This window comes from Oryzias melastigma, linkage group LG12 (genome assembly GCF_002922805.2).
Source record: "Oryzias melastigma strain HK-1 linkage group LG12, ASM292280v2, whole genome shotgun sequence".
NCBI classification, from domain to species: domain Eukaryota; kingdom Metazoa; phylum Chordata; class Actinopteri; order Beloniformes; family Adrianichthyidae; genus Oryzias; species Oryzias melastigma.
In genome coordinates, this window is record NC_050523.1 from 5218213 (window position 1) to 5229242 (window position 11030).

At 40.5% G+C, this 11030-nt stretch overlaps 1 protein-coding gene across 3 annotated transcripts in view; it reads left to right on the forward strand.

The window, feature by feature from the left end:
* The window catches only part of tnpo1 (transportin 1), a 30959-nt gene extending 19929 nt beyond the window's left edge, over window positions 1–11030 (forward strand). For 2 of the 3 annotated variants that reach the window (XM_024299097.2, XM_024299096.2), the window contains 9 exons: window positions 736–894; window positions 966–1053; window positions 1131–1229; window positions 2934–3029; window positions 4635–4710; window positions 5430–5529; window positions 5609–5683; window positions 5764–5890; window positions 8549–11030. In XM_024299097.2, coding sequence (XP_024154865.1) covers window positions 736–894; window positions 966–1053; window positions 1131–1229; window positions 2934–3029; window positions 4635–4710; window positions 5430–5529; window positions 5609–5683; window positions 5764–5871 — 801 coding nt within the window. In that variant the 3' untranslated portion in view covers window positions 5872–5890; window positions 8549–11030. Of the gene's footprint in view, window positions 1–735; window positions 895–965; window positions 1054–1130; window positions 1230–2933; window positions 3030–4634; window positions 4711–5429; window positions 5530–5608; window positions 5684–5763; window positions 5891–8548 lie in introns of those variants that run through there. The other variant, XR_002922214.2, reaches the window with a different exon arrangement.

The following is an 11030-nucleotide window of genomic DNA, read 5'->3' on the forward strand; positions in this document are numbered from 1 at the left end:
GTCGATTAGTCGTCGATTAGTCGACTAATCGTGGCAGCCCTACTTTTGACCAAACATTGCCTCATCTGACCTCCTTTCTTTTTAAAAATATGCACACTTATGGGAAAAGAGCGCACAAGTGGGCCCCTATTTAAAATGTTTTATCTTAAACGTATAAAATAACACAGTTAAAAAAATCAATCACTCCTAAATGTTATTACATTAAAAATAAAATGTGTAAAAAAAAAGGGGATTTTACTACGGATTTTATTTCAGTTTTGTTTTATAACAAGACATCTAGCTGTTGCATGATATAGTCTTGTTAGTGAATTTTTCCAATGATTACAATCGGTTTAAACTTTCCAAGGGCACACCACTGCCCCCAAGTGGTGAAACGGTGAACTAACGCAGCTTTAAAACCCCATTCTGAAGAAATTTGTTTTTAGCATGTTTTTGTGGCATTTTTCTGGAGGACATATATAGACAACATTTAGCTTAAAATAGTATTTCTGAGTATTTATTTATTCAAATAGTTGTGAATCAGAAGCAGACAAAAAAAAATTCTAATGAACTATTGCTGCTCTGCAGAAACTATGTCTTATAAAATGACACGTTTTTTGAGTTTGGTTAAAAACAGCTTAATCATAATGAAAAGACCACTGGGAACGCTTTTACAATAAATCAACGGACAATGGAAGTGACATTTATTTATTGGGCTCTAATGATTCTGCACTTTGACTTTTGTAATGTCTTTAGCTTCATCAGTCACAGCCAGACCAGTACGAGGCTCCTGACAAAGACTTCATGATCGTGGCTTTGGATCTCCTCAGTGGACTGGCCGAAGGTTTGGGGGGCACCATCGAGCAGCTGGTTGCTCGTAGCAACATCCTCACCCTCATGTACCAGTGCATGCAGGTAAAGAGCTGACCGAGTACGACCCAACAGCGAGCAGCCTTGGGTTTTTAACCATCTTTCTTTTGTTTCAGGACAAAATGCCAGAAGTGCGGCAGAGTTCTTTCGCGTTACTTGGAGATCTGACTAAGGCTTGTTTCCAGCATGTCAAACCATGCATCGGTGAGTTCTGCATCTTTGACACGTTACATGACTCAAAGCTTTGGGTTAGCTGCTAAAGTGTTTACTTTTTTTCCCAGGTGATTTCATGCCAATATTGGGAACTAACTTAAACCCTGAGTTAATATCAGTGTGCAACAATGCAACCTGGGCAATCGGAGAGATATCTATACAAATGGGTCAGTCATTTTCTTTCTCTTGCCATTGTTTTTATGAAACATCAAAGCAAAATCATGTTTAGAACGTTTTGACTAGAGGCTAGAGTCTGGCGATGCCATACATATCCCGATAGGTGTCTCACGATATGTTACATATCACGATATATCCCAAGACTATACCAGAACAAAGCTTGTAACAGTTAATTTTAATGCATCTTTCAATGTAATAAAACAGCAAAATTCATTTTATTTAATGATTACAACATTAAGAACTGAAACTGTATATTCTGTACAAATTGCTTGTCTGATTTCCATAAAAAAATATAGTAAAACAAAATATAGTGCAGAGGCTTTTCTAAGTGCTGTCACGGTAGGAAAAAAAAATACACTGAAGGACACTCATAAATATGTGATTAAATATCGTCTTGTCAGCATCAAACGGGATGGGCCGATATCACTTTTTCTGTTCGATACAGATAACCGATATTTGCCGATACCGATATTTAAATGTCTAGAATACCACACAAAGTTAAGAGATTTCCTGCAATAACCTTCATATTGCCAAAACAGTACAAACATTTATCCCAAATAGAAACTATTAAAATATAAGTATAAACTTAGCTTCAGTATTTAATGACCGTTATCTGCAAACACAAGCAATAGGCCTTCAAGATCACTTAAAAATAATACAATTTAAGGAAAGTGCTTTGAAATTAAGTGTTTTTAAACACAAAAAACCCTGCTTAGTGTAAACAACATATTTTAAAGTGTAAACATACAACTTTGCATGAAAATATATTGCTTTAGTTTGTTTGTAGCTGGTTTGAACAAAGAATTTGGAAATGAAGATTCTTCCTTTAACGCCACAGTGGATGCTAACAACTGGATGCTAACTTCAGCCACATCCTGCATTTCACCTGTGATGAATAAATAAAGCAAAACAAAATTGGTATTTTCTAAATATAATGTTCAACGTAAATCCATTGTGTGTGTAATTTTTTATTATGACCTTATTTGAAACAATTAAAAGTCAGTCGCTGCATTTTACACAGAGCTGCTTGGTACGTGAAAACAACTATCTCCATAAATCCGTATTTTTAGGGGGACTCTTGGTTTTGTCTGTAAACAACAAGCAAAACCTGAAGGCTCTTCTTCGGGTTCCTCTCTGGCTCTTTTGTCCCCAAAGAATCTTTCCAAATACGTCCATTTGCTTGGCTTCCTCAGCTTTTAGCTTTGGGCTTTAACATAGCTAGCGGTCTGAGCTGTTTGAAGTCACGCGATAAGATGGGCGGATGCGGTGAACAAAATGCGGTAGAGCTCTAAAATAAAACTTCCCTCAGAATCTGAAAATAACAAAGCGTAAACAATCAAAGTTAGCGTATACATTTTTTCCTGTCTGCAGTTCGGTACCAAGTGACCCAAGTATTTGGGAACCGCGGTTTAATGGGAAGCACGGCGAAAAACGACGAGTTGGGGTTTCCAGACCCCTCCCCCATGTGCGTCTTGCATCAGACGCACATGAGGGAGGGGTCTGGATTGGGTTGGAGGGAGTGAGTCTGTGCTGTCTTGCCGTAACCACTGGTCAAAGTAAAAGAGAAATATCAGAGTCTTTTAGTATCGGCCGACATCCCTAATACAAGTATCGCCAAATGAAATATCGCAATATATCACCAAATTGATATTTCCCTACACCCCAAGTTTTGACCCCTATGCATTCTCCCTCAGGGCCTGAAATGCAGCCATACGTTGCCATGGTGCTGCACCAGCTGGTGGAGATCATAAACAGGCCCAACACTCCAAAGACTCTTCTGGAAAACACAGGTACCACACGGTGGCAGTGCTGAGCCAGCCAGCCAGGTGGCCACACACACAGGGAGGTGCCCACTCACCCACTCCAGTACTGACCGCACACACCAAGATTCCTGTCCTCCCCCCTCTAATCTCCATCCAAACAACCCTCCCAAAAGAATGAGCCTTACAGGTTTTGAGTAAAACTTCTCTGATGTTGATTTGCGACCTGGCTTTAGAAGCCTCAAAGTTTGGATAAAAGAAAATCAAACATCTGCTGGAAAGTTCTTGATGCTCTTCCAAAGAATGAAACCATGTAAGAGCCCAGTCTTAGGGTTCACTAATGTGGACTGACTGTTTAAGACACAAACTAGCCTCACATAGACGCTGATTTATCTAATCAGCTTAACATAACTAATCCAGAATGAATGAAAGAATCCTTAAACGGGCAAACATAGGGACATATCTTTAAAAAAAAATTCAATTCTTGAACTGGTTGCACTTTACTACTTTCATTTTTTTACCTTTGAAAATGGCTGAGTCAAAACTAGCAAAGTCAAGATGATAATTTACCCAAAACGTGTCTGCAAGGGTGAAAGTGTGACCTGCCAAAAAAACCCAAAGACAAATTAGGGACTCAGTAGATGTGTTCCTGTTTGTTTGCTGTCAGTTTATGTGTTGCTTTTATTTACTGTTCTATAAATGTGGATGCATATTTGCCAATAGATGTTAAATGTTGTTAGGAATGGCCAACGTTTGGTGCAGGATACACGACCACTCCGCCTGTTTTCAATCGCCAGATTGAAAACATCTCTTCCTGTAGCAAAATTCATATTGGGAGACATTTCCAAGAGCGCCGGTGTGTGACTGGAACTAAATTTAAACCAGATCAACCCAATCATATCCCAGAAAGCAAAAAAGAAAAAAGTGGGGTGGTTGGGAATTCTCAGAGTGCGTGACGGCACTCCTTAGTTTCACTGATCGGTTGATCCTGCACTGAACTTTACTCTGATGAGCATACCATCTGCTTTCTGCATGTGTCATTGGACTGTTCATAAATGCCTGTTTGTTAATAAGAATGTTGCATAGTTTTGTGTCTCTTAAACTTAGGTCCTCCCTCCTCTCTGCCTCATAAGAACCTGCTGTGCTGGATACTAGTCTCCCTCCATGTAGTTGGCTTGGAGTAAACTTGTCTTTTTCTTTTCAAAAAGAAAACAAAAGAGCATTTTTCTTGTTTTGTTAATTCTGAAGGTTAACATTTGTGAGTTTAAGGGAGAAAAAAAATCCTGTCCCACGCTGTGTGGAGACGTCCAAATTTTAAACACTCTGAAGATCTGTGAAGGAAGACGCCATCGTTTGCCTTTTTTTCTATGAATGTCTTGTCAAAGCTGTCGATGTGTTCTCCCTTAAACGTTTTGTATGTCTTTATTTAGAGTGTCATATTTTACATTACTCCCCCCCCACAAGTGGAAGGGGCTGCGATGATCTAGTGAAATCTTCTGTTTATTATCATACACAGATTCTGTTGATTTCTGTCTCTGAGTTGTTTGTTTTTTCTTTATTTTTTCTCCTTCCCTCCTCATTGCTCATGTCTTGGTTGGCGTTTGGTGGTGTGTAACCGTGATTGCGTTACCTTAGCAATAACAATTGGTCGTCTTGGTTACGTTTGTCCTCAAGAGGTGGCTCCCATGCTACAGCAGTTTATAAGACCCTGGTGTGTATTATTCAATCTTTTATTTAATTCATCTCTCTGCTCTCTTCTTCTGTCGCCTGTTCCTCCCGTCTTTCCCCCTCCTCCTCTCCTCCCTTTTCCTCTCAAAACAACAAAAAAAAAGTCTTTTTTCAGTTTGGTTTCTTATCATTGCCAACCGTGTGACTAACCCTGTCCTCTTTTAGGTCTTACTTGTGTTTTTCTTTGTTTTTATTGTTTTATTATGTTTTGCCTCAGTAGCACCTTCATGTATTATACATTAGTTTGTTAAGTTCCTTTGTCATTGTTACCTGTCGCTAACAACCTATAAAGATGCATGGGATCAGATTTGTCACATGCCTGCTGGTTCAACAACAGAGAAAGGAGGCAGCTTTTTAATGCCACGGAGCATTCCTCAATCCCTTTCTCGTTTCGTAGTCACCCAGCTGCATGTGCCTGTCCCAAAAATTACCCCGACCTTTTTCTAAAAGTAATGCTATTTCCAAAGGTGCTATATTTGAGATTTTGTTCAACACATTGCTCAGAGACAAAAGAAGAACTCTTAGAGGAAAGTTAAAAATTGCTGATTTGTTCTAGTTTTGTGAGCATGCTAATGTCGTGTGCTAGCTGCAGAAAGAAATGTGTTTTGAATTATTAGTCGATGATGTTGATAGTACTTAAAGTTGTTTCTGAACAATTTGCTTGATGAGTTTGATGTTGAATTTGGACGTCCCAATTGTCAGGTGCACCTCTCTGCGAAATATAAGAGACAATGAGGAGAAAGACTCCGCCTTCAGAGGAATTTGCACCATGATCAGTGTAAATCCAGGAGGCGTAGTGCAGGTGAGGTCCAGCTGGGCTCATCACATTTCAGGCAGTTCTCTAAACTCAAACGTTGGCTCACCTCTCTTCTCTGGAACAGGATTTTATATTCTTCTGTGATGCAGTGGCCTCCTGGGTTAATCCAAAAGAGGATCTGAGAGAAATGTTCTACAAGGTAAACCTTCAGAAAGGGACAAGCTGAAGGGAAAGATGGAAGAGCAGCTCTTGAAAAGTTGTGCTGATGTTTTGTTTCAGATCCTTCATGGCTTTAAGAACCAGGTGGGAGAAGAGAATTGGAGGCGTTTCGCGGATCAGTTCCCGATGCCACTGAAGGAACGCTTGGCAGCCTTTTATGGGGTGTAGCTGTTTCCACCGCACTGTGGTCAGTGTCATCTCCATCCTTTCTAGGAGTTGGTGACGGGCAAATGAAGTCTCACGAAGCCTTCCAGACTTGGCCTTACACATTGACTGTATGTGAGAACTGGAATAAGTGAGTGCGACTTCCAGTGATTGCTAGAGATACTACGCTAGCCTGTTACTATTGTCCAAGATACGTGAAGAGCGACGCCATATTAGAATGTAAACAATGAGACGTGGCTTAGCAGATACAGTCAAATAACCATAAAATGCTACATTTTGGTCTGATTTTAAAAAGAAAAAAAATCTGATCATCAAAAAAACAAGACCCAGGCCTTGGTATTAAAAAGTGCAACAGATGAACGACATTTCAAACTTTTCCATAAATAAATATGTTATTCTATAGGAAACACAATGCATACCTGATGTGTGGTTGTATTCAAATCTACACACAGACTAAGATCTACACAAACTGTGAGACTCCTCGGTCTGTTTTAAAACAGATCGGTGGCTAGCCAACATCGCTGCTTACCGCTTCTGCTCTTGTATATTCATTCATTCATTTATTCATTTATAAAGCACTTTCCACTACCAGTCAAGGAGGTCCAAAGTGCTGTACACAAGAAAGACAGACCAGAATAATAAAAGGCATAAAAGACGTAAAAACATAAAAGATATTAAAACATAAAAACAAATTAAAAGCAAATATTACAATCAATAAAAAAATTAAAAGGCAGCTAGGCAGATACTTCAGCGCTATAATGGAGGAACAGTTTGGCTTTAAAAGACTCCAAAGTTGTAACTTCTCTAATAGCTGGTGGCAAATTATTCCAGAGTTTGGGAGCCAGCACAGCAAATGCACGGTCATCCGGGAACTTGCATTTGGTTCTCGGAACCAGTAACCTAAACTGGTCCGCAGAGCGCAAGGACTTAAGAGGGGACTATTTGAACTGGAGACTAGCGATGTAAGAAGGAGCAGAACCTGTCAATGACTTAAAAACAAAAACAAGAATTTTCATAAAAATCAAGTACTGCACAGGCAGCCAGTTCAATAAAACCAGGATCGGGGTTATGTGCTCGAACTTCTTTGCACCACAAATAAATCTGGCTGCTGCATTTTGCACCAGCTGCAGCCTGGCTATTGCAACTTTGGGCAAACCAGCATATAAGGAGCTGCAATAGTTCAGCCTGGACAACACAAAGGCATGCATCACAATTTCGAGGTTTGACATGGATAAAGAAGACTTGATCTTGGCCAAACGTTGCAGCTGAAAAAAACAAGACCTGGTCACAGCATTAATTTGGAGGGTCCATTTTCAAAGTGGCATCAAGTTTCACTCCAAGATTAGAAATCACAGGGCCGGTCCCCACTTGCCCTACTCGCCCCGCCTGTGGCTGCACGACGCAATGGGAGCAGACCGAGAAAAGTGCGCCCAGGTCGACAGCCGCGCCGGTTTGGGGGGCCCTGCAGACGGGCCATAGCCCACTTCAGTCCACAGCCCACAGCCTCGTGCGCCGTTCGCTGCAAGCACGCGGCAATCGAGCCGGAACTAGTTGCGATACACCTACATGAGGCAAATATACCCAGCGAGGGGGGCCCATCCCACAAGTTGATCCCACCTAGCCTCTACCAGAAAGACTCACTCACACAATACTGGACAGACAGTTTTCTTTATGTCACATGTCCCTCGTCCACTTGCCGGACGAGGATTCTGGTTAGTTTCTTTTCCTCTGCTTAGTAATCTGCTTACCAGAGGGTCGTCAGGTCTGATTTAAGGTCGAATACACATACAAATACCATGGTCATCCTTCATAAAGCAGAAAATGTGGAAATAGTGCGCAGTCTAAGGCTACCATTAACTTTGATTAGGGTACAAGATCAGCCTAAACGTTCACTATTGAAAGTAAACTCACTCAGATCTTCATTAAATATTTTCTATAAGTCCTCCTTCATCAGTTGACAATAATAATTTAGTTGTGAAAAGTCACATCCTTGTTATTCCAGCTCTGTTTGTGCAATCGTAGCACAGCAGGAAACGGGCATCTATACCATTCCAATATGGCATCCAACTTTGCAACAAACTAGCAAAGCAACTGTTGCCTATATAGGGTGACGTCCCCCATGGAAAATGGTTTACTTCTGGCTCCAATGAAATGAAGTCAATTCAGTCGCCATTTTTCACTCTATAGATGTCGCCATGTTGGAACCAGAAAAAATTGTCAGTAAGCAGTGATTGGTTTGAGTCGGTCTGTGTCATCATTTCTACGACACTCTGACCAATCAGGAGTGAGGTTGTGGGAAGTCCACACCTTTACCACTAGAAAGCAGGCTACACGAAAGTTATCATACGTTTTTAAAGTTGGACGTGACACCATCTCCTTTTATTGAAACATCTGATTGGCCAGTTTATAACAAACCGCATTAAAGAAAAAATATGATTAAAAAATGTTTGAATTAACAAGAATATCAGAGCAGGAAGCTGATTATTTCTCAATAGAAGTCTATGGGATTTTGTTTTTTGGAATCAGTGGGTGCTTCCTATTTTTAACATGAGGGGGTGGGGTCCAGTTCTCTATATACAGTCAATGTCAAAAACCTGTTGCATGCATTTGTCCATCACTAACATTTCGGTTGCTGTCAATGTGTCCCTCATCCTGACGAAGCCTCTCCTTCTCTCCTCAGGTCATTCACTGTGGGATTTGATGTCGGGAACCATCCCAGGGAACGTTACCCTTTACTGGGGGGAAGGGTGTGCTCTCTGAGGGGAGGGAAGGGTCGCAGACCCCTCCTCAACTCAGTGGACGGGGTGGGAGGGAGGTGGCAGTAGCTGCAGTGCCCTCGTGCACGAGCTAAGGGGGAAAAGCAGAGCAAACCTTATCATGGGAGGATCATTCACTTAAATCACAAATATTTTCTTTTCCTCCGTTGATTTCCCAATGTTTTAGTTAAAAATGGGGGTTTTAAGGCATATTTGCATTTCTAAGAAGGCTGTTCTGGAAAGAGGAAATTATAATTATGCCGAGGTGTTGTAGCTTCAAGCCCTGAGATGTTCTCAAAAGAACCAGATTCTCCAAACCTCCTGTAGCAAAGCAGAGGCTTTCAGTCTCCACGGAGCTAATTCAAGGAACAGCTTTCCTGGGAATGGGTAGCATGCTTTTATTATTGTGGAAAAAAAACTGTTAAACATCAGTGATGTGTGTTGACAGTGGACATAGCTTACTGGATAAGGTTCTTTGGTCATGTGACTTTTGTACTTTTTGCCATACGTTTGTTTCCTCTGCCAGATGACTGCAGCCGAAGCGCTGTACCGTAGCATGACAGGGTTTAAGTTTAGGCTCTGTGTAACATCCCAGCGTGAACAGCAAGCCTCTGTTTGCTTCTGTGGCGTGAATGTAACATTGATCAGCAGGCACATCGAAGCTTTAGTTGCTTTATCTTCAGTGTTGTCTGTGACTGAAAAATGAAGGAGACTATGCAGGTTAGCATCCTGCCTGTTGTTTTTATGGGACAATAAGAAGACTCTGTAATTGTGACACAAAACCATCCAATCAATGTTGAATATGTTTCCTTTTTCCTGCTTCCTGTGTTAACAGCATGATCTTTAGGGTGACTGTGTAATGTTCTGGGTGGTTGTCACTGTGAGGTACTTGGATGCTTTCATCTCTTGCATGTTGGTGGCCCGTCACACCCCAGCGTATCGTGAGCGGGAAGGGGATCGTGGGAGGGAGGGAGGGGAGCTTTAACTCTTTTAAGAAGTATGTATCGCCACACTGAGACTCATATAACCCTTACACGTGCCGGAGTGCTCTCCCTGAACCATCCCTCCCCATCGCTGGATGTCGTTTTTAAATACTGTGAAAGTACAAGAATGTGTCGTTTTACTTCAAGTGTCAAAATGTTTTTGTTTGTTTTTCTAGCCTGGATGTATTCCATGATGAGGTGGAGAGACTTAAATTTTTTTTAAGAACCCAGCCAGTGAAATTTCCTCTGCTGGTCAGAGCAAAAACTGTAGTATTTTAATCCTTTTTAATGGATAGTAACTGCTTGAATAAATGCCAAACTCCTGACAGATGAATTACTGCTGCTAATCATGTAATACACAAAAAAGCCATCTTTATACAGCAGTTATTGGAGGGTCACTGCGAAGAAGAATTAACATTACTTTAAATTTAAAGGTGAACTGCAGGACATCATGGAATACAAAGGCAAATTCTTCTGAATCCAGTCATTTTGTGTTTTTTAAAAAAAGTGATTTTGTTTGTCACATTCCAGCTGTTCGGCATGCAAGAAAAAGGAGTCGCCACATCCGTCACTGAGAGATTGTGTCAATGAAAAATAATCCCCACTATTACTGTGCCGTCCTCGACTCGACCGCTGCTATGATTTTCTCGTCGTGTTTCACCACTTGAATATGTGTTTTGTAGTTTCTGACCTCAGGTTGTTGTTTTTTTGTTCCAGTGTTATTTATCTTTTTACCAACGTGTACGCCTTTATGCATCTCCTCACTCGTCCAGTAAAAGTCGCTCTTCGTGTTATGTAACCGTGGGTGTTGCATTGGCATCCATTGGCGTTGATCTGTGCAACTCTGAGCCCTCATGCGTTGACATTAATTGCAAAACTAAAGAGTTAGAACAATTCAGAAGTGGTAACTTGCACACATCTTTGGTCAATAGTTGAATCTCTGCACAATGCCGTCAGAGCAAATATTTCAATTATTTGGTCTTTTGCAATGAAGTTATACTCCTACAAACAGCAGAAATGGTTTAAAAATAATAAGTTGGCAATGTTTGCAAATACAAGTGTGACTTTCTACAAAGCTTTATTGAATTTTGTATTTTATAAAGCACTCACCCATGGTGAAGAATGTCTGCTCTTGTATTCAATTAGCTTTTAAACCTACAAATAGTGTCTGCCTTCACATTTTTTGCTAAGAAAAGCAAAAACATCATTTTAATAAACATTTTTTCCTCTTTTTTTTAAATAAGCTGCTGAATTTTAAGAAAAAAAAGTAATACTTTTGGGGCCACCAAATATTTTGGATCATGCAAAGATTCTATATTGTACTGTAGTAATTTTGTAATATTTGTAAGATGAAATAGTGAGTGTGACTGGTTACCATTGCTTGAATCTGTACATTGTTCCAATAAATTGTTTACATTATAAA